The following is a 23,270-nucleotide window of genomic DNA, read 5'->3' on the forward strand; positions in this document are numbered from 1 at the left end:
AACACAAAACGTGAACACTGTCTGCAACATTTTGTCAGCTCTGCCAATTTTGTATTATACCTTTAATAATTGATGGAGCCTCAGCCAAAGCTGTAGTTTTGAAAATGGCATGCGAGTGTTCTCACTCGGGGTAAACTAGCTGCTACAGCTATGACTGTGGCTTGGTCACCGCGTCATAATGTGTTAAAGCATATATTACTACCCTTGGTTTACAACCTTAGGCAACAGTCGCAGCCGAAGCTGTAGCAGCCAGTTCAGACGCAGCCTGAATTCAACTTTTGACAACACAAGTACATATGAAGAATAACATGTGAAGTTGAGTGATGAGTAGATTTGGGAGAGCTGCCTCCACATGAGCCCTTGAGGGCGCTATCTTACTACCACATACAAGTCTACCATCTAATGTAGTTTCATTCCCTTGAGTGAATTATACTGACAATATTACCGAAATTCCAAAGAGGGCGCATTATAAAAAGAAGTACATCTTATCAAAATCTAACTTTTGAAACATCAAAATCTAAAACAGAGATTTACTGTTTACCTATTCCACTATCAATTTAAAAAAAATATGGGATGAAATAAATGCAGAGGCAACTGAAAAATATTGGAACCAAGCTTTTTAGGTTTAACCATTTGCATCTAGACCTGGGCCCAATTTCATCAACCCTTTAAAGGCTCTTGACACTATTGGTAATTACTCAAAATAATTGTTTGCATAAAAACTTACTTGGTAACGAGCATTTGAGAGCTGTTGATAATATAAAACAAAGTGAGAAGTAATGTAGTTTTTGAGAAAGAAGTATAATTTCTCACAAAATATTTGAATTAAACTCGAGACCTCAGCTGAGGTCTCAAATCAAATTCAAGCGACAAGGGTGTCTTTTTCTTCCACTATTCTCTCGCAACTTAAACAACTAATTGATTTCAAATTTCACAGGTTTGTTATTTTATGCATATGTTGTGATATACCAAATGAGAATACTGCCCAAAGGTGTCCAGTGACTTTGAGCACAAAAAAACTTGCTTAGCACAGAAAATCTTGCTTAGCAGAAACATGTTACCAGTCGACATTCCAAAGAGTTTGCATTGTTGCAACTTGTACCCCAACAATTTTTCTCTTAGCAAAGAAATTTGCTATGCAGTATTTTCGGCTTAACAGTTTTATGAACTTGGGCACATGGTATACAAAGCTAGAAGTTGACCCTCAATCGGCCGATAAATTTCTTGTAGTATGATCCAAAATAAAGATATTCTCCTGTGTCTAATACACTGCTGATTGAAGACACATTTTGTCCTGTTGGGTCGTGCAGACTTTGAATTATGTTGCCATCTTGGTCCAACGCTATGAGAAGTCCATACTGGGGAGCGTATTTTAGAACTGAGTTGCAATTAAAGAACTGTAGGGATGGACGGAACAAAATTACATTAGTCAAATGACAGATTCTGCATAAGGTGAAATGTGGGTGCAAATTAAAGCTCAAGTTCTAATGACAAAACACAAAGTTTCTTGTCTTTGTTTTAAATGGCAGGGGGGGTGGGGGTGTTGGTATACAAAAAAAAACCATCAAAATCAGCAGGTTAATCTGATGCCCCAGCAATGAACACGTAACTAGAGTTCTGGGATGGGTATTAACTCTCTTAAAACAATGTTGCAATTTAACTATCAAAATTTTTTGATGCAAGGTTGTCACAAACATTGCTATTTATTAGGCATACTGTTCATGTTCGAGCATAAACATTATTTGGATCAACAACTGTTACTGAAGGTTCACAGTGTTATATTTCCTCGGTGATGTCAACTTGATTAATCCTGCGCCAAAATCCGCAACACATTATCTTCATGGCCTGTTTCTGAAAGCGCTGATAGGTAAAGCAGTAGATGATAGGGTTGATGCAAAGATTCATCACCACCATGGCGTTCGTTGCTTGATACACGACGCTGTTCACAAAGTTATCATGCACTCCAAGATTGTACAAGATGTAGTTGATTTCTGTCGGTGTCCAACAGATGCAAAAAAAGACAGCCACCAAGAATAGGGTCTTGGTAATGTTCTTATTGGCTTTAGAGAGCATGCTCCCCGCATCATGGTTGTTTTCACCAGCCCTGGCTTTAGACCGTTTATGAAGCTCTGAGATGATCTTGGTGTATGCAGATATAATGATGGCCAATGGGACAATGAATTCCTCAATACATAGGATGGTACCTCCAACAGCTTGAAAGGTACGGTTTGGCCAAGAGGCATGGCATATCTCATTCTCTTGGTACGATATGAACACCAGATGAGCAGTTGGCGTCCAACCAATACTCCACACTCCAATAACGATTAACTTAACACGATGGTTTGAGAACATGTAACGATATCTGACCGGTTGGCACATTGCAAGATATCGCTCCGTGGTTATAGCAACCATGTTGTAGGTTGACGTGAGAAACATCCCATACTGGGGCCACTCGGACCACCACAGTCTACAGTACAGTGAGCCATAGAGGTCATCCGGTACAGCCGTTGGTGGAGTCAACACAAGCAGACGGCGGAGGAGAAAAACCAGCGATCCTAGCAAATCCACAACAGACTGATGGAGGATAAGCTTATTGGTTGTTGAGTTCAACACAGTGTGATATTGCAGCATCACCAGACATACAAATGCATTACCAACCATTCCGATCGTGCTCAACATTATATATATAACAGTCATGGAGTCGTGTGCCCCTGCGGTGACATTGGAAGCAGTGGACATTTCCATTGTAGAACAGTCAAACCCACAATTCAAATAACTTCAGTTTGATGAATTCCCTGCCACAAAAAAAATTTGAATAGCAATTGCCGAGCACCAAAAAGAGTCTGCAGCCAGTGCAATCATCAGATTCTGATAAATCTCTTAAAATGATAACAATCATCAGTGACAAATGTTTATACTTTTCACATCAAAATATCTATCAGTTCGCCATTTCCAGGCCGTGGCAGACGGATGAGCCAAGTATTCCTAGCACAGTTGCCCAAGGGAATCTTCCATCCATTGAGAAAAAGGGTGACCAGTTTCAAAGAAACCTTCATTTCAAAACAAATCTATAGAATGTCACCAAATTCCCTTGTGTACTCGGCTTTTAAGATAGTCCAGCGTTTTTATACACTGAACAAAAAGCGAGATGTATCTCAATGAATGAGTAAAGAGAAAAAAATTCTCAACAATACCTGGTGCAGGTTCTGATTTTCTGGAGTGAATGAATAATTTATAATCTTGTTTGTAGTGCTCCAATTCTTAGTCCATTTCAGGGCTATAGCAAGAAATAATTGAGTGTGGGCAAATTTACAATCAAAATAGCGCAAGGCTTATGATTGTATTATGGGTTTCTTGAGACATACGTATATTGTTGTAAGGCAATTTCAGTGTAAATCTGTTATTTTCACTTTCATGACATTGACAGAAAAGTAAAATATACATTGTTTTGTCTGTACCAAGTGCAATAAATAAATAAGTGTATAGTGTTTTTGTTCAGTTGCAAAACACCAGGCCTCGCAAGCGCCGTGGTCTCTTCTAAAGAATCAACTTCAATACATTACATGTCATGAAAGAAAAACATATTCAGACGAATTTTCAGTAAAATAAAAACTGCTTGCACATTAAAACAGAAAAGAAAGCTTTGTACCTTTGTCACAAGTTTTGTAAGCCAAGGTCTTGCAACAAAGAAATCAAGTAGAGAAAATGGTTGTTTCCGTATGGAAGCTAATCCCAGCCAATAGCCACCAGCCTTCCTTGATCGTACATTGTCACCATACCCTGGTAAATTGTCTGCAAATACCTCAAATTGGCCTTTTCGGGGACCTTTAAGGTAATACCTGTTCATCAATGAAAGAAAAAATTACTGTGTAAGTTCAAAGTTGAGTAATAAGAAAACTAACAAGAACTTTCTTGTGGCCGAGCGATCTAGAACATTGTGCTTTAAGTTTTTTTTGCGTTGAACAAGGAAACATTAAATGCATCAGGGTTTGAACTAATGACCTCCAGATCAACATGCCAGGGCTTTGCTGAGCTGGCTTCCCCTATGCTCATGCTAGTGGTCCCAAAGGCCTAGAGTGCCTGTACAATAATCAAGAAGTCCTTGCTTCAAACTCCACTCTTAGCCAATTTTTCTTTGATCGACCAAAAATCATATAAGATTTACCCAGTCGGTTTCCATTGTGGTTTGTATCAGATAACTTCAATACAAAATCCACTTGGGTGGAGAGAAGATTTGTTTGCACACAAAATGAATTGTTAAGTACTTATTTTTTTGTCCATAGCAGGTGCACCATTAAATGCAAAGTGGTTTAATGCATGCTAAATGGCTGCAATTTGCCACCAGTAGTAAGAGAGCCTTGCCCGTGTGTCAGAAGTTACTGTCCCCCAAGAAATTCTGTCTCTCCAAATGCCTAACTGTGTACAAAATTCTTCTGATGGCGCACTTTATTGAGTCCTCCTGCTTCAGCCAATGTTAATTTCCTATGAGGGACAGAATCTTCGGGGGACAGATTTCCCTATGACACTGGTCCACAGATTCCTGCCAGTTCCAGTGTGCCCTATGAACTGTAAAGCACGAATGTATTGGATTGACCAAAAACAAAACATTATCGACCTCACTGTATTTTAAACACAATCTGTAGTGTGATTCCTACACAGATTGGGTAAAGAAGTAAAGCGACCCATTCACATAAAGATCCTCTGACATGGCTAAAAGAATCCTCACAAACACGATACCTGACTTGGTGTTAAAAATCAAGATTGCCCCTAACAATTTAAAGTTCTTTCAACAAAAACAGTGAAAAGCTCGTACAGACAGAAAGCTCTTTGTAGAATTGGTAAATATTATCTTAAAATAGTAAATGAATTACCTTGTTATCTTAGCTTTGGTGGTCTCAACCATCAACAGAAAATCTTCATCGGGAGATAACTGTACGCCATTTGCAAAATAAAGCCCATCCATCAGCACTTTAATCTCTCTCGTATTTGGGTTGAATCTAAATAACCTGCAGAGAAAGATATATATTAATTAAATTATATCAATGGTCACTACATAACTCCCATAGATCTTTTTTTGGGGGTAAAACCATAAGGTCCTTGCTCCATGGTTAAGCATGCACTGCATAAATATGTTCCTGTTTTTTTTTTTCCTCACAGACCTCAGAGAAAGTACCGAGTATACAGTGCTTACACACAACGGTGCGTATGGGTAAAACCAAAATTAATATTCTTTATCCCAGGTGCAAATTTCCATCTATTAAATTCTTGTGGTACCAGCTGCTAAAATATGTTGATGGCTCTGTACCCTTACCTTCCTGTATGTTCAGTTCCAAGTGCAATAAAAATGTTTTCACGGCGAGTCCAACGTTGGCTGGAATCAGTAAAGTAAATGATGCCGTCAGATTGAATATCAAGATCATTCAGGAATTTCAATGGCGCACCCGCAATGGGGTCCCATGCAGACAGAAGTTGCACTGCTTTCCCTGCAAAAAAGGATAAAATTTACCAAAAAAAATTAAACGAAAGTGAGATTTCAGGTAAAACTTTCCATGAATCCTTGAGTAACAGTCAGGTATAGATATCCTGTAACTAAGAGATTTCTTTTTTCAATTCTGTTGCTTTCAAATAAATGAATAGTACAATTGACTTTTGTCATTCTCATCAATGTATATCCATTGTTTCTGTATTGTGGTTTTAACAAAATAGAATAGAATATTCAAAGCATGCAGATTAATGCATTTGAAAATTCCATACCAGCTGATAATAACAATCATATGCTTTATCACACTCGAGTGCATCTCAAAGCGCCTGTTTTTGTTTTCTAAATGCTGGCTTTATATTTAGTCCATGGAATATTTTTAGCTCAAGGGCTGACCTACTTGTTTATTTGGTGTAGGGTTAAAAGGCAGTGGACACTATTGGTAATCACTCAAAATAATTATTAGCATAAAACCTCACTTGGTTACGAGTAATGGGGAGAGGTTGATAGCATAAAACATTGTGAGAAACGGCTCCCTCTGAAATGACGTAGTTTTTGAGAAAGAAGTTATTTTCCATGAATTTGATTTAGAGACTTCAGAATTAGATTTTGAGGTCCCGCAATCAAGCATCTGAAAGCACACAACTTCGTGCAACAAGGGTGTTTTTTCTTTCATTATTATCTTGCAACTTCAACGATAAATTGAGCTCAAATTTTCACCGGTTTGTTAATTTGTGCATGATGTTGAGATACACCAAGTCAGAAGACTGGTATTTGACAATTACCAAAGGTGTCCAGTGCCTTTAATGGACTGTTCAGGTTAATTAATCATAGTTGTTCAGTATTTACAACGGGCATAGAAAATTGGAAATCATTTTGACTTAAGTAGGAAGAATCATGACTGTAATTTAAATAGCACCATGAAATGGTTTAAAATGCGCTGTAGTGCAATCTGCAGCCAAACATACAAGAAAAAAACGACGCAAACCCCTTCTCTTAATAGTGTACGGGTTGCTATTAATGGGTATAACATAACACAAGGGACCTACAACTCAACCAGGACTCTACCTCACACTTTGCTGGTAAGAAACACCAGAGCTTTAGTCCAACGTGTGCCAAACCACTCACAGCCATGACATGCCACTAATAATGATCACAAACATTTATAATGTGCCATACATAACAACCCTTGGTAACAAACTTATGTATCTTGTGTTAAATACTTTAGTAAAGCTATTTACAAAGAAAGAAATTCAACAATAATCTCATACCAAAGAAGCTCAAAACCTACAAATGCACCCCATCGATTTTACTACAAAACTGTGTTTGAACAGGCATGTTATGACAACACTGAGCAGATGACCTTGCTAGGACCACAAGGTGTTTTCAGAGAATAGCCTCAAAAGAAAGAAAACCAAGACTCAAGTAAAATATCTGTGAACAGGTTCCCAAGTGACTCCTTTTGTGAGTACTTTTTTTCATTTTAGGTGTTATTCAAGTTTGTGTTTTGTGTTGGTTTTGGTGTTATTTACTTGTTTCTTTTTGGTTGTCACGGCTGGTTAGATTTGTATTCATGTGTGCCGCCAGGTACTTTAACCAGCTCTTTTTAAAAACCAACAATAATACAAAATTCTGAGGCAATAAAATATTATAAGTTAGTAACTTGTGTTGGTAAGGAAATCATGATGAATGTGCAAACTATAAAGAGAAACACAACATCAGAAAATATTATCAGGCAGGAAGGTGGTCCGTCGGATGTCAATCCAGTATTGACTTAGTTTGAAAGTTTAATTGAGTACATTAAAGCCATTATACACTTTCGGTACAGAAAACAAAAAATTCACAGATTTACAAATAATTTACAGGGTTTACAGAAGGTAATGGTGAAAGACTTCTCTTGAAATATTGTTCCATGAAATGCTTTACTTTTTGAGAAAACATTAAAACAATATAAATTCTCGTTAGCGAGAATTACGGATTTATTTTAAACACATGTCATGACACGGCGAAACGCGCGGAAACAAGAGTGGGTTTTCCCATTATTTTCTCCCGACTCCGATGACCGATTGAGCCTAAATTTCCACAGGTTTGTTATTTTTTATGTAAGTTGTGATACACGAAGTGTGGGCCTTGGACAATACTGATTACCGAAAGTGTATAATGGCTTTAAGAGCTGGCCTACATGTGGTCTACGCTATGATAAATTTCAGTCAATTTAATTAAAAATACTGATTTTTCCAAGAGCCACAAAATCAGACAATTTGCTTAAAGTAAGTAGAATACCATGCCAATCATACACACACAAGAGAAATGACCATGGAGTCAACAAGCTACAGAAAAAAAAACATGCAGGCCACAAAAAACACAAGCTTGCAAAAACCACACACATGCATGGTGAAACAAAAGTGTAACATACAAACTAGACAGTATCCACTATGACTTACCTGTGTCAACATTCACTTTATAAATTCCAAGATATGCATCCAGAACATACAGAAATCCATCTGTGTGGAATCTCATTCCAAGAGGACGTCCACAGGTGTGTTCATCTTTCTCTAATCCTGCACTCAATCAAAGAGATCACATGAAAGATTTTCAGTTATTCCACACTTTTTTCACATTTCAAGGCACTGGACACTATTGGAAAAAAAACTCAAAATAATTGTTGGCATACAAACTTACTTGGTAATGAGCGATGGAGAGCTGTCGATAGTATATAATATAGTGAAAGACGGTTCCCTTTGAAGTAACAGTTTTTGAAAGAGAAGTAATTTCTCACTTTAATGTTGAAATACAGACATTTTGACCATAGTGGAGTCTTTCTCATAGGCTACAGTAACATTGTGATCTTATATAAGGTGCTAAATAATTGGGTCTCAGAATACATCACTGCAGTACCTATCTTTCTGATAGTGTCACTGTGTATATACTTAGTGCCTTGAGTACCTTGTAGATCTGTGCGCTATATAAAACTTTGATATTATATTATTATTTTATATAAAATTTATATTGCATTGTCTTGACATTTCAATGAAAAGAATGACAATTTTATCACCCTACCACATGGTGGGACTCCTAATCTTGCAACATTTGTAATTTCCTCTCCTTTGATCTTGACAATCTGTCCATCTGATGTGCCAGTGTACAGAAAACCTGGATAGATAGAAAAGGAGAAAAAAACATTCTGAAGGGAGGGTAAATCTTTGGTAATTAATCCAATATTCATAAATACCTCAGACAGTTTCACTATTCCTATCGATGGAGAGTGGTCACGTGGGTGTGTATAAACCTTTGTTTATGACTTTGTTTATAAAAAGTGTTGAAACATGGGCGTGACACGCGATAAGACAGTTTCTTCATTCCCATTGGTCGAGAGCAACGGCTGAAACAGTTGTGCCACATCACGCGATATGCGCGATGCGCACAGCATTCCCATATAAGGAGTTGTTTACCGGAGGGCCTTACCATTTAATAGCTGGAGGGTGTTGTTATGAAAGAAATCATTGAACAATTATAATTTTTTGCATTTATTTTACATTTTGACCAAAAATTGTTGATGTTTTTTTACCAAAAAGGTATTTATGAATGGGAATCAAAGTGTGTTGAATCAGTTTTCAACTAGTGGTTTAAACCCGCCGAGGCCTAGTTCTTGATAATTTACCTCGACATCGTCTCGGTAAAATTATTAAGAACCAGCCGTCGATTTCACAAAGAGTTAGGACTCGTCTTATCTCGAGTTAGGACGAGTAACTCGTCCTAACTTAGGATTAATCTTAAGGTCTGCATGCTACAGTGCAGGGTTGGGACTCGTCCTAAGTCCTAAGATTAATCTTAAGTTAGGAAGAATTTTGTGAAATCGACGTCAGGCCTCGTTGGGATTAAACCACTAGACGAAAACCTCTTCACCACACATTGATTCCCTTATTAATGGCTGTAAAAACTTATTTGGTAAGAAGCACTGAGGCTATTGATAACTGAATAACATTTTGAGAAAAAATTCTTATCCAAGGAACATGGTTTGGAGAGGGATTCAAAAACATTTCTCAACTCATGTAATCCAATTCCGGTTTATTATTCCTGCATGGACATAACCGCTCCAGATTTTTGGCAATTATCAAAAGCACTACCACTTGTATTGCTTTTAAGTGTAAAGAAAATGGTTACAACCTGTTATTTATCTAGACTACAAAAATTGCCCAAATGCTTCCAGATGGTTTGCTTCGATAAGAAACTAAGCTTTATTAAAATAATTCAGACTATTTACAAAAACAAAAACAATCAAGTCATGTCAAAAGTAATTTTTTAGATATAGAGCCAAGTGCAGTATAAAAAGTGAGAAATTGAAGTACAGTATTGTCAAGGGGTTGACCACAAAGCTATAATGTTTATTCATTACCATCGCGTATCTCTAGTGCTTCAGGTCCACTGAGTCTTCCTTCCAGAATGTTTTCAGTTCCTTGCAGTAACTTGTTTGGTGCAAGAGTACCCTCTAATGCAGGAGGGGCAGGAAATCTACAAGTCATTCAATCAATCAAGCAAACATTAGATTTGACTAGAGACAATTAACCATTTGCGTGTTAGATTTGAATATTGTCTGGTTCATGACATGCTTGATCACAAGTTACCACTTAAATTTGAATTCACCAGACTATAGAGACAGTTGCTATGTCACTCGATTCGGGGCAAGCTTTTATATAGCAACCATGGTAACATTGTGCCATACACCTTCATTCAAAAAATTGTATGGGTGTTTACCGTCTCTTACGGAACTACGCAAAAGCTTGCCCAAAATCATGTGACACAGCAACTGTCTCTATAGTTTAAAAATTTAAAAATAAATGTGGTAACTTGTGATCAAGCTCTTCATTATACCAGACCAGACAATATTCAAATCAAGCAATATGGCTTATTACAAACCTGTTGATGGTCAATTTTTACAGTTCTGTTATTTTTTTGTGCAATATTATGTTCGGATACTCCAAGTAAAGCCCAGTTCACACTTCCTGAGAATGCGAATGCGAAGAGAATTTTGACATCACGCAGCCAATGTTTAAGCACAGTTCAACTGTTGTGAGTTAGTGACGTCAAATTCGTATTGCATTCACAAGAAGTATAGAACCGGTGTGGTGGTTTCAACTTTCCGCTGTGTTCAGTTTTCCGAATGACCAAATACGGTAGCGTTACGTCATGCGATGCCTGCGCACAGCAAGCGAAAGTAGTCCATTTTTAGTGCCGTATTGAGTCATCCGTTACCCTCCGGTAGCTGTCATGGCAGCGTCCACGAGTCGAGTACAACTAGCGGCAAACGCGTGGATCGTATGAGTTGTTTTTTATGCAAGCAGAGTGTGACCTGCCTAAAGTTGTACCCATGAATGCATGTAAAGATGGGGCAAGAGATTATGTGACTAAACAGAAAAGAATCGTAATATAAACAATGTGGGGGTCACTGCTGAGAGAACTACAGTACTCGCCAGGGTACTCGCGGCGGTATCTGACAAGTCACCCGGAAAACTGAACACGCCGGAAAGCTAAAACCGTTCGAACAACGTGCTGGTATGACCGACTACGTCACCCGGAAAACTGAACACGGCGAAAGACTGAAACCGCCACACCGGGTTCTGAGTATTTGACCTATTAATACTCATTATTTAAGTTTGTAAGCTGCGGTGGTGTGCTAGCATGTCCACGACTAGAGAATATATACAAGTTAGTGTGGCAAATTCGAAAACAAAAACACACGCACAGGTTGACAACACTTTCGCTCATATGTTTCTGTTCTTACCATTTTTCTGTTTAAAATGATGGCACATCAGAAGCAGAGTAAGCGAAATCTTTAATTTGTTGTCTTGAATTATTTCCTGACAATCTTAAAACTTACTTTTGCAGTGTGTTGTTGTTGTTGTTAGTTGGATTTCTTTCTTTTTCCCACCTTTTTGGGGGAGGGGGGGGGATTCGTAAGAGATCCCACTTAACTATGACTCAGAAAATGGTAATTTTTTATTGAATGAATTAATTTAGACTTACATCAAAGGCGATGGATCAATTGGGCATGGCAAGAGGTAAATAACCACACCCAAAGTAGCAACCATAAAAACAAAGAAGAGAAAACACTGACTCCATGATGAGCTGTCAAAGATCAAAGTGAATATAAATGTTGATAGTTAAAAAAATGTATTTTTCAAGGGTTGGTTGTACACAAAGGTATTATACAGGGTTGGCAAGGACAAAAAATCCATCAATGTTTAATTTTAGTCTGAATACTTACTAATTATGAAGTTCATATTGGATTTATATTTTGGAAATCATACATTTTAAAAGTCATATTTTGGAAAACCTAACTAAAAACGCAACAGCTGCATTCAGTTGTTACAACCAAAATGCTGATCCACACAACAGAATAAGCCAAGGTTTGTTCATGTACATCATGGTTGATACACAAAAGGATAATACTGTCTGCGACTATTTTGTTAGCTCCACCAATCCTGTATTAACCTCTAAACTGTACTCTGTATACAAAATCAAATAAGCAAATCCCTGAGAAAGTTTCAGATCATTTCCTAAACTTGTGTGCATCAACTGGAGCCAACTGAATGGAGTATTGTTGTACTTCACAAAGTTTTGCCAGGTAATTCCCCTTAAGGGCAGTCTTTAAAGGATGAACTATGGCTCTTTTTCTTTAAAATATCACATACAGAAAAAGGTGTGATATTTAAATTGTTAAAGTTGGTTCTAGAAACTTCATATATGTTAGTAAGCCGAGTCAACTGTTATCAAGTAAACATAATTAACAAAATTTTAAACAAAGAAAGGAATGTTATTTTTGTCAAAAGAGCAAATTAGAAATTTTCTACGAAATTTTATAGCCTGATAGAGAACTTCAGGCCATTTTCTACTATTTTCTACCATTTTATTTTTGTTGTTAACAGTTTGCAACAGCCTATACTATTTTCGAACTGTTAACCAGCTTTGAAATGTGCTGTGATTAACTAGAATAAACATGCTAAAATAAACATGCTAAATATATCGATGAATATACAATCCCTTTAAGTTTTATTCTAGTCATGATATTTACAAAAGAGCTACACTTTTCACCCTGCAAAAAATCACCTCAACTTCAGGAACAGGAATTAACAGACACTTCAATGCTAATTTAGTTTTTTTTTTAGGATTAGGATTTTAACCAACAGGAATTTGAAGTGACCTACCCTACCAGCTTTGACGATAACAATCCAACCCATTTCATACAAAAACAAATTTCTGGAATTTGGACGGGAATACAAATTGTATAGCCCAGTAAATAAAAGGGGAAAAAAAGCTGTAACCACATTGTACACAAGAGTCCGGACCAGCTTTTATGAACTGAATTTGAGCCGAACTTTGTACTCTATTTTCCAGGCTTGTATTCTAAAAAGCAAACAATTATAATATAACCCACGAAGCAAATACAAATTGAGACTTTCAAACCAGACAACAAAATCCACAATCCACACACAACCTTTGACTCTATCACGTTGAAATATAATTATCTCCAAAGAACAGACACAGCAACAAAGACACAACACCCTGTTTAAATATAGAGCCAGTTGGACCTGTTAGTGTTAGTTTGTTGTTTATCTACATCCTTGTTTTCTAAATAATCTCCGTTTTTGAGTGTTATAGTTTTTACGCCATTTTAATTTTGATTGTAATGTGTAACTCATATGTTTAATTAATTAATTTTAAGTAACTGTTCTCCTCCCTATAGGAGTGTACAGTACTTCTCCCTCTCAGTCTTTCTGTGTAAGATTTAGGCAATTTTAAATGGTAATGTACGTAATATTTTACTCAAAATTTTTAACTATGTAACTGTTCATGTAATTCTGCTGCTGGCAGCGAATTGAATAGAATTTTAATAAACCATTAAATGAATGAATGAATGAATCCTCAACTTTTTTAATCAACGCAGTAATTTGCGTAATACTGGCCAGCCAAACTGGTTGGACAGAATTTTCACTGACTCCTAGGTGTTTTAAAACTGACGCTAGGGCCAGCGGACCGCTGGTAACGGAGAACACTCCATCTTCTCTGTAAACATGAAAGAATTCACAGTCATATTTATAAGTATTATATTCAGTCATATTATTTACCTAGTGCTTGACACCTTATTGTGCGTTGTTACTGAGGGTTTGCTGGAAACAGGAGCTTTCGTCTTTCTTTTTCTTGCACCCTCCATATTAGTATTGCTATTAAGGATGATTGGTATTGAAAACAAGATCAAAGTTAGACATCCTTAATAAAATAAATATATGAAATGTCATGGAAGTTGCTTCTATTTCCCTAGTTTTCATAGATCGAAATAGAAGTGGATTGTAAACAAAAGACTGTCAGCTCCTTTCTTCCATGTAAATGTTGCTAGTGTATGCGGTATCCAGGGAGGAGATCCAATAACATATCGTAGCGTCATACGTTATCGACCCTCATATACATGTATATGTTTTCGAACCCCAACTTTGATTCCCGTTTACTGCGAGATTGTACTGGTGACAGAAGCTATGCAGATTACTCACGGTCTGTATTTTCATCAGGCTTAATCATGCTGAGAATAAAGTTTCCTGTCGTTGGTTATGCTCAAACATTTATAAAATGATTGATTTTTGGTACAAATCACTAGTGCATTATTATGCCAACATTCAAATGAGTCAAAGAAACATCATCCAATCTCGAAAGTTCAAAACAAAATTACTATCTGCTAGATTGAGTTTCATTCTACTTTAGTCACTAGATGGATCACGTGAGGTGGTTACTATTTGGGATTCTGTGGTGTGCCAATATCGGGAAAAAATTAAGATATATTTTAAGTGAAATGACAACAAAAACTTGTTTGATTAACTGCATACTGTAATAAATATTACGTCTACATTAAAGAGAAAATATCATAGATTGGTTTCTTATCTCCTGAAACCAAACATTACTGGTCTGAAATGGGGGAAAACAGATTGTTATGAAGTGTGTGTGCTTCAAGGGGGTGGGGTGTTTTACTTTCATGCCTAATGATATCTCTGGATTCTAATATAGTAGCCATAATGCCTTAGGACAAAAATGTTGAATTATATTTTTGATTTATTTTGCACGCCATACTAGCTTCTGAATATTCAATAAAATACCAACCAATGAAAGGTGTGAAAACATATGACATTGCTCCAATTTCGTGCTTGCATAGCACTGTTAATGGCGGACTGTCTCTCACAACGTAAAACCAAAACTTTGAAAATTTCAACACACCATGAAGTGTGTAAGTGTTTTTGTTAAAAAATTGGATACATGATTTGAAAAAAAACATTCAGTTTTCGATTGTGAACAATTTTCCTGTTATCCTACTGAAAACACATGACACCAGGATACACACAGACACACAGACACTTCGTTTCGGTAAACGAGGCCTCGTTGGGTTTAAACCACTACTTGAAAACCTCTTCACCACACATATGATTCCCTTATATTAACAATACAAGACTGCACTGATGACAGATAGTCACTGTCTAGATCTGCAGTAGGAAGAGAGCCTTCTTTTGAAAGAGAGTCTTCTTTTTCGACCCCTGCTTGTTGGGCTCTGAGTCTGAGTCGCCATTAGACCGAAGATAGAAGAGGACCAATGTCAACGAGATGGGAAAGGAACAGTCCTCTTCGATGTAGTTGCGATAACGTAACCCTCCTGCCGACGGCGTAGCCGGCCGGAGGGTTTTACGAAGCAGACGCAATGTGAGCAGGGCGGAAATGGTTAAAAACGTACAATTTCGACAGCTATAGTCAGCAGATTTGCTCCATTTTTACTAGTTGCGATAATCGTAACCCTCCATCCTCCCGACGGTCGGAGACCGGAGGGTTACGACACAAGCCTGATATTATCGGTGTAACTAGCAGTTTTGACCAGTTTTTGCCAGACTCGTGATCAGATTCGTCCTTTTTTTCCACTTTCCAAAATCATGACAGACATTCTAAACACATGGAGTTGATCTTTATTGTATGACAACGTCATCTGGAACCCTTAAAACAACATCATGAAAATATTTGGCAGAAAAAACGACAAAAACTTACCAAAAGACTGACCGAATATATACATAATCCATAGCGGGGTCAACTAGCAGTTTTGTAACGTCGCACTTGCTTGGCAACAACCAATCAGCGTGACCCAACCATGTGGGGGTATGGAGCAACACACGGTACTTGCGCAGCATGCAGGCATGTACATGTACATGTACATGTACATGTACTGTATGAACATCGTGTGTGCACAAACTATACAGCTCGTAAGTACCGTGTGCTGCTCCATACCCCCACATGGTTGGGTCACGCTGATTGGTTGTTGCCAAGCAAGTGCGACGTTACAAAACTGCTAGTTACACCGATAATATCAGTCTTGTGTCGTAACCCTCCGGTCTCCGACCGTCGGGAGGATGGAGGGTTACGATTATCGCAACTACATTTTTACCACTTTTGAAAATCATGACACAAATCTAGAAACACGAACTTGATCCTCAATGTCTAATGAATCCTACAATATCACTCAAAAATACGCCGTCGGCAGGAGGGTTACGTTATCGCAACTATCTTCGATCATGCTTTGTCCCAAACGAATGCTTTGTAGTTTGTATGAGCATGGAGGTAGAATTTAGAATTCTACCTCCATGGTATGAGGTCCTCCGAGTCCGGTCCATACTAGCCCCATAAATCGGTCCAATCCACTCCGTATCCTTGGCCCCAGCACCACTGATATCAAAACCTTTCGCTTCCTTGAAAAACCATGTGCAACGTTCTGCATCATGAAACTTACCGATCTAATGCTTCGGAAGTTGCAGATAGCACTACACTTGGAATCGTTCAAATAGGTAGGTATCACAGATTTTGAGTAAAAATCGAGTGGATTTTGAGTGTGAATTTTCTCAACTACCGCTCTATTACCGTTAATGCCGCGGCGTCCACGAGTACAACGAGCGGCAAACACGTGGATCTATCGTATAAGAGAATTTGGTGTGGCACAAGCAGTGTGTTTCTAATTCTCACCATATCTAAATGAGATAAACATAGCGCCCGCTAGCGTTCGTTCATTACAAGCGCGTATAGGTTTTGCCGTGCATAATCGGAACGTTGGTTGTGTGTGACCGCGCAACACCAATGGTCTTGGAACCAAGACCACTACATTACTCGCCAGGGTACTCGCGGCTGTATTTTTGTCTGGCTACGTCACCCGGAAAACTGAACACGCCGGAAAGCTTAAACCGTTCCAACAACGTGGTGAAATGTCCGGCTACGTCACCCGGAAAACTGAACACGGCGGAAGACTGAAACCGCCACACCGGCAGACACCTCCCCTCCCCCGGGTTTCAGAGGAACCCCCTGAACCAATTGTTGAAATGACCAATAAATTGGTCATTTCAACTTGGTTTCAGGTGGTTCCTCTGACGTTTAACCCGGGGGAGCGGAGGTGTCAAAACTTTTGTCTGGTAGTTGATACTGGTATTAAGAATAGTGCTATTACTCTATGGTCTTTTCAACTTGGTTTCAGGTGGTTCCTTCGATGTTAAACCCGCGGGGAGGGGAGGTGTCTGCCGGGCCCAATGCAGCAAAACCTTTGTCTGGCAGTTAATACTGGTATTGCGAATAGTGCTATTGGTCATTTCAACTTGGTTTCAGGTGGTTCCTTCGATGTTTAACCCGGGGGGAGGGGAGGTGTCTGCCGGGCCCAATGCAGCAAAACCTTTGTCTGGCAGTTGATACTTGTTTTAAGAATAGTGTTATTGATCATTTCAACTTGGTTCAGGAGGTTCCTCTGAAACCCGGGGGAGGGGAGGTGTCTGCCGGGCCCAATGCAGAAAAACCTTTGTCTGGCAGTTGATACTTGTATTAAGATGAGTGTTATTGGTGGTCATTTCAACTTGGTTTCAGGTGGTTCCTTTGATGTTTAACCCGGGGATGGTAGGTGTTTGCCGTCCCAATGCAGCAAAACTTTCGTCTGGTGATTGATACTACTGGTCAAAGAATAGTGTAATTGATCATTTCAACTTGGTTTCAAGTTTATGTTTAATGTTTTGATCTTTGATGTTAAACCCGGGGAGGGTAGGTGTCTGTCGGGTCGCGCCTAATGAAGCAAAACATTTTGTGTGGCGGCTGATAGTCCTGTGTTAAGAACAGTGCATTAGGCCTATTGGTAATTAGCTGTTCCGACCTACCGTCGGAACAGGTGTTGTTTTCGTCGAGATTTTTATTAGCTGTTCCGACCTACCGTCGGAACAGGTGTTGTTTTCGTCGAGATTTTTATTATTTGTATTATTATTATTATTCTTTGTTTCCGCCTAAAACCCCATAGCGTTTGTACAGCGTTTTTGTTCAGGCCCCGTCTCCTTAAGTATGAGGATAAAAGAGTTAAATCATATATCAAATTGAAGCTTAGAACATAAGCTTTACTCTAACAAAAAAGTGTTAAAATTCTTAATTAATTAACCACGTGGTCTTCATTTGAATTTTTAATTTGTAAACTTGATGCAGTCACTTTGTATTGTGAAACATTCTCTTTGGTAATACAACACAGTATGTACCTCAATGAGTTGTTTACTTCTGGAGAGGAGTCTATACTATTTTGTTTCCTACCCGCGTTCTGGACACATTACTCTGTACACGCACAAAGTACGGAGGTTTGGGATTTTCGTTAGAACGTGCGTTAAATTTGTCCTTGTTTTTCTAACCGCGTTCTGGACCAATTACTCTGTGCATAGGTTTTCGTTAAAACGAACGTGCGTAATTAGATAGGGGTTTTTGACGACATCGACGTCGTCGTCAAAAACCCCCTTAAGGCATCTAATACTACATTTCAACCCTACTTAATAGTTATAGGCGTTAGCAGTTCATATATTTTAGTGACAATGGTCGCAAAATCATGAAACGAGACCTATTTCGCCGGATCATAATCCCTCTGTTGATGCACACATGTAAAAACCCACCATTTTTACATCGTGACCTTCTAGCCTAGTGGTCATCAGTCGCGACTACACATCTGAGAATAGGGAGTTCGAATCTCCGTCCGAAATCAATATTTTTGTATCCCCAAAACTAAAATTATATTTCTTTTTGTAATATTTAAGTTTGATTCTTATCTTTATATCGATAGTGTTGCCTTTGCTTTTTCTCAAATGTTAGCCCAACATAACCTGTGTGCATGCATGACACGATGATGTTTAAAAACACAGTAAGCGAAAAATGGTGAGCATAAGCGCAGAGTTTGGTGGTTAAGAGTTCTGTGAAATCAACTTGTACTAGATCAAACATCAAACCACCGACCCCAAAAACAATTACGAATCGTAATTAATTAACCACGTGACCCATATTTGCATACTTAATTGTACAAGGGGACAAAGTTGTTGGAACTTCCCGTTGATGCTGACATCATGAGAACATCAGCATAAGTATTGGAATTGCACTACCTATTGAACCACTTGGAGTGTTCAAGGAGTCCAACACGTCAGTCTAGAGTCCAACTCTGATTGTAAAAATCAATTCAGGCATCATCTTCAATTTAATTTTATGCAACAAGCAAACTTATAAATTTTCTGATTTTACTTCAAAGGGTAACATAAATGGCTGTTAGCAAACGGCTTCCAACAAAAACTACATGGTGTACGTGCACAATACTCTTACTGGCCTCAAGAATTTACCTTTAGATAATAAATCAAGCATTCAGTTCAAAATGATAAAAGTTTGTTATTGCCACATTATTCAGCGAACCATGAATCATACACAGCTACTATTCACAAGAAACTCTATGTGTGGAGGGTAACGGACAGCACACAATGGAACCGGAGTTTAACAATTACAATACCAAAAGTGCAATCGCCAGCCATTGAAGTTTATTATACATGGGGCTGATGGTGATCAAAATGATAAAAGTCTGTTGTCGATACAACCGCCCACTTATATTCAATGGACCATGAATCACGGACCATATGCACAAAATAAAATATTCAAAAGAATATCCATATAATAGATTTGTCTGGTGTATAAACTGATGTCCCAGCCATGGGATTTTCGTGTGTTTTTGCTAGATTCCTCGCTCCCCAACCAAAGTGACTACAAAACGTCTCTAATGGATAACAATGGTATATTTCGACATGGTTTTCTCCCAGCAAGAGTTATGGGGCCCATTTTCTCTAGTATTTATTTTTATCAATCAACTAGTGTTCCCTTTTATGTTTTATTATGATGTTGGGTATTTTGTTTATCTGTTTCATTTAAATATATGGTTAAGTTTTATTTTACGCTAACTGTTTTTGTGTTTGTTCTTCCTGTAAATTTGAATTGTTTTGCCGCTACATAAGATTACACCCACTAAATAGAATTGCTTACATTGCTTTCTTCGTTAGAAAAAAGTGGGTGGTCCGTACTCGTTAAGGTTTGCTTTTTATGGGCCCCTCCATCCCCTACATGTGTTTTGCATTGATTTTTAGTTTTTGTTTTCTATTATTGTACGATTGTACGGAGCTCCAGGAGTGCCATCCCACATATTGAGATACCGACATAATATATCTCATCAAGACGACTTATTTCGTGGTATAAGTTAACTTACCGACATATTTTATCTAGCTTAGTCGACTTATTCAAAACAATTAGTCGACTAAGCAACATAGTTTATCTCACCAAGTCGACTTAGATAAAACAAAAAGTCGACTTGCTGACATAATTTGTCTCGCCAAGTCGACTTACTGAGAGTACTAAGTCGACTTACTGACATATTTTATCTCGCCAAGTCGACTTACTGAATGTAATAAGTCGACTTACTGACATAATTTATCTCGCCAAGTCGACTTAGATAAAACAATAAGTCAACTTGCTGACATAATTTACCTCACCAAGTCGACTTACTGAGAGTAATAAGTCAACTTACTGATAAAAATTATCTCACCAAGTCGACTTAGATAAAATAATAAGTCAACTTACTGATATAATTTATATCGACAAGTTGACTTACAGATGGTACAATAGTGGCACATAATTTTATGCACCTGACAAATCTATGCATGGATATTCTTTACAAGGTTTTGTGAATAGATTCACATGGTTCGTTGAATATAAGGGGTTGGTTGTGGCGACAGCAACCTTTTTATCCTTTTGACAATCGCTGATGGTTGCACTTTGGTATTGTTACTTTTCAACTCGGCTCCGTTACGTGCTGTCTGGTACCTTCCATTATACATTTTGTTGTGAAGATTTTAATTGTGTAAAGGCTTATAGTTTGATGAATAATATGACGAAAACAAACTTTTATCCTTTTGAACTGAATTCATGATTTATTGTCTCATTCTTCTCACGTAGCCATTTAGTAGGGTCAAAACGTCAGGCCAGTAACACTATTTTGCAAGTACTACACCATGTAGTGTTAGTTGGACGCAGTTTGCTAACAGCCATTACCATTTTTTAAATAAAATCAGTAAATTAATAATTTTGCTTGTTACATAAAATAAAATTGAAGAGGATGCCTGAATTGACTAATACAATCGGAGTTGGACGAGGTGTAGACTTGATTCAAGTCTTAGATTGTGGTTATTTTTCTGCATCCCAGGCACAAAAAACGCCACACATTATTAGCGATCACGCGGGCCCTAACTCGCAATCTCAATACACACACGTTGCAACGTGTGCAGGCTGTGTATAAGTAAACTTCTTAATTAGTCGACTGGTTGAGATGAATTATGTCAGTAAGTCCATTTATCATTTTATCTAGGTCGACTTGGTGAGATAATATGTCAGTAAGTCGACTTGCCATTTTATCTATAAAGTCGACTTGGTGAGATAAATTATGTCAGTAAGTCGACTTATTACTCTCGGTAAGTCGACTTGTTGAAATAAATTATGTCAGCAAGTTGACTTATTGTTTTATCTAAGTCGACTTGGCGAGGTAAATTATGTCAGTATGTCGACTTAGTACTCTCAGTAAGTCGACTTGGTGAGGTAAATTATGTCAGCAAGTTGACTTATTGTTTTATCTAAGTCGACTTGGCGAGGTAAATTATGTCAGTATGTCGACTCAGTACTCTCAGTAAATCGACTTGTTGAAATAAATTATGTCAGCAAGTTGACTTATTGTTTTATCTAAGTCGACTTGGCGAGGTAAATTATGTCAGTAAGTCGACTTGGTACTCTCAGTAAGTCGACTTGTTGAAAAAAATTACGTCAGCAAGTTGACTTATTGTTTTATCTAAGTCGACTTGGCGAGATAAGTTATGTCGGTAAGTTGGCTTAGTACTCTCAGTAAGTTGACTTGGCAAGACAAATTATGTCAGCAAGTCGACCTTTTGTTTTATCTAAGTCGACTTGGTGAGATAAACTATGTTGCTAATAGTCGACTGATTGTTTTGAATAAGTCGACTTAGCTAGATAAAATATGTCGGTAAGTTAACTTATACCACGAAATAAGTCGTCTTGATGAGATAAATTATGTCAGTATCTCAATAAGTGGGATGGCACTCATGGAGCTCCGTACGATTGCATTTGCTTGTAATAAATGATTTATTACCTTCTGTGTAGACTAAGCAAGTCTCGCGCGTATTTGAACTTGCGGGACCATTATGTTCCAAACCTTATGGAGTTTTACGTGGGACATTTTGTTTCGTCCATTATTTTAGTTTAACGTAGTTTATGACCATGAATATTTTAAATATTGTTGGAAATGTAATACTAGTTAACAAAACGTATACAAGTAAAATCCTTTCAACAAAAGAAATCCCGAGATAAATTATCACAGGAAGACGACATCCTAATTTTAGGATGTCGACTACCCGAGATAAATTATCACAGCAAGACGACATCCTACTTTTGGGATATCGACATTCCGAGATAAATTATCACAGGAAGACGACATTCCTCTTTTAGAATGTCGACTTCCCGAGATAAATTATCACAGGAAGATGACAACTGACGTTTAGGATGTCGACATACCGAGATAAATAATCACAGCAAGACGACATCCTACTTTTAGGATGTCGACATCCCGAGATAAATTATCACAGGAAGACGACATCCTACTTTTAGGATGTCGACATCCCGAGATAAATTATCACAGGAAGACGACATTCTTCTTTAAGAATGTCGACTGTTTGTAGTTATAAGACTCCTTGGGGAAAGGAGAAAAATTTGGAAAAACCGTGACCTCAATTTGACCTCTACTTCCGGGTCAACCGGAAGTGGGACCATATCTCAAGAACTACTCAACCGATTTTCAATTTGTTTTCACTTACAGACTCCTTGACATTAATATTGACTATGAAAACTCGTGACCCCATGTTGGCCTCTACGTCCGGGTGAACCGGAAGTGGGACCATACGCCAAGTACTATACAACCGATTTTCTAACTTTTTTCAGTTACAGACTCCTTGGGCGTTAGAGATTAGCCTTAGGTTACCGTGACCCCATGAAGTGGCACCGTAACTCAAGACAGTGTACAGTATTTTTCAAACATTCAGTTATAGACTCCTTGGTATTGTTAACACATAATCAAAGCAAAAGAACACGGAACAGCTTTGTGTTTGTTCACAAACACCTAATGTCTAGTTTTCAAATTGGTTCCGTTCCTCCAATGTTTAACCCCGGGGGTGGGGGTGTCTGGCAGGCCCAATGCAGCCAAATTATGAATCAAGGGCCACAACTTAAATAGCATACACCTTTCAGCCACACAGCTTGTGTCGTTATTAAACTACGGGCTGTTACCGTTTGAAAAGAATACCACCACGACGCGCGGTGTCGGAGCTCCAAAAGGGGGAGATTTTAG

The 23,270-nt window shown here is 38.1% G+C and overlaps 1 protein-coding gene across 4 annotated transcripts; it reads right to left on the bottom strand.

Annotated features, from left to right (window-relative positions):
* Positions 1–979: 979 nt before the first annotated feature.
* Positions 980–16,457, bottom strand: LOC117300249 (adipocyte plasma membrane-associated protein-like). Of its 4 annotated transcripts, none has more exons than XM_033783980.1 (10): positions 16,290–16,457; positions 13,606–13,701; positions 11,504–11,605; positions 9,876–9,991; positions 8,540–8,632; positions 7,924–8,040; positions 5,312–5,483; positions 4,872–5,006; positions 3,650–3,839; positions 980–1,397 (listed from the first exon to the last, which is right to left on the bottom strand). In XM_033783980.1, exons 2-10 carry the CDS (start codon positions 13,689–13,691, stop codon positions 1,191–1,193), a joined length of 1,218 nt encoding a protein of 405 aa, XP_033639871.1. In that variant the 5' UTR covers positions 13,692–13,701; positions 16,290–16,457; the 3' UTR covers positions 980–1,190. The 4 variants fall into 4 exon arrangements, with proteins under 4 accessions (XP_033639871.1, XP_033639878.1, XP_033639894.1 ...); XM_033783987.1 differs by lacking the exon at positions 16,290–16,457 and adding an exon at positions 15,554–15,584; XM_033784003.1 differs by lacking the exon at positions 13,606–13,701.
* Positions 16,458–23,270: the final 6,813 nt, after the last annotated feature.

Source organism: Asterias rubens, chromosome 1, assembly GCF_902459465.1.
Source record: "Asterias rubens chromosome 1, eAstRub1.3, whole genome shotgun sequence".
NCBI lineage: Eukaryota > Metazoa > Echinodermata > Asteroidea > Forcipulatida > Asteriidae > Asterias > Asterias rubens.

Excerpts from the sequence above, each read along its gene's own strand:
- LOC117300249 (XM_033783980.1), bottom strand. The coding sequence starts at position 13,691 with ATGGAGGGTGCAAGAAAAAGAAAGACGAAAGCTCCTGTTTCCAGCAAA. Across the intron at positions 8,041-8,539 it reads ATTAGGAGTCCCACCATGTG|GATTAGAGAAAGATGAACAC; the intron begins GTAGGGTGATAA and ends GATTGAGTGCAG. Across the intron at positions 5,484-7,923 it reads TAAAGTGAATGTTGACACAG|GGAAAGCAGTGCAACTTCTG; the intron begins GTAAGTCATAGT and ends CCTTTTTTGCAG.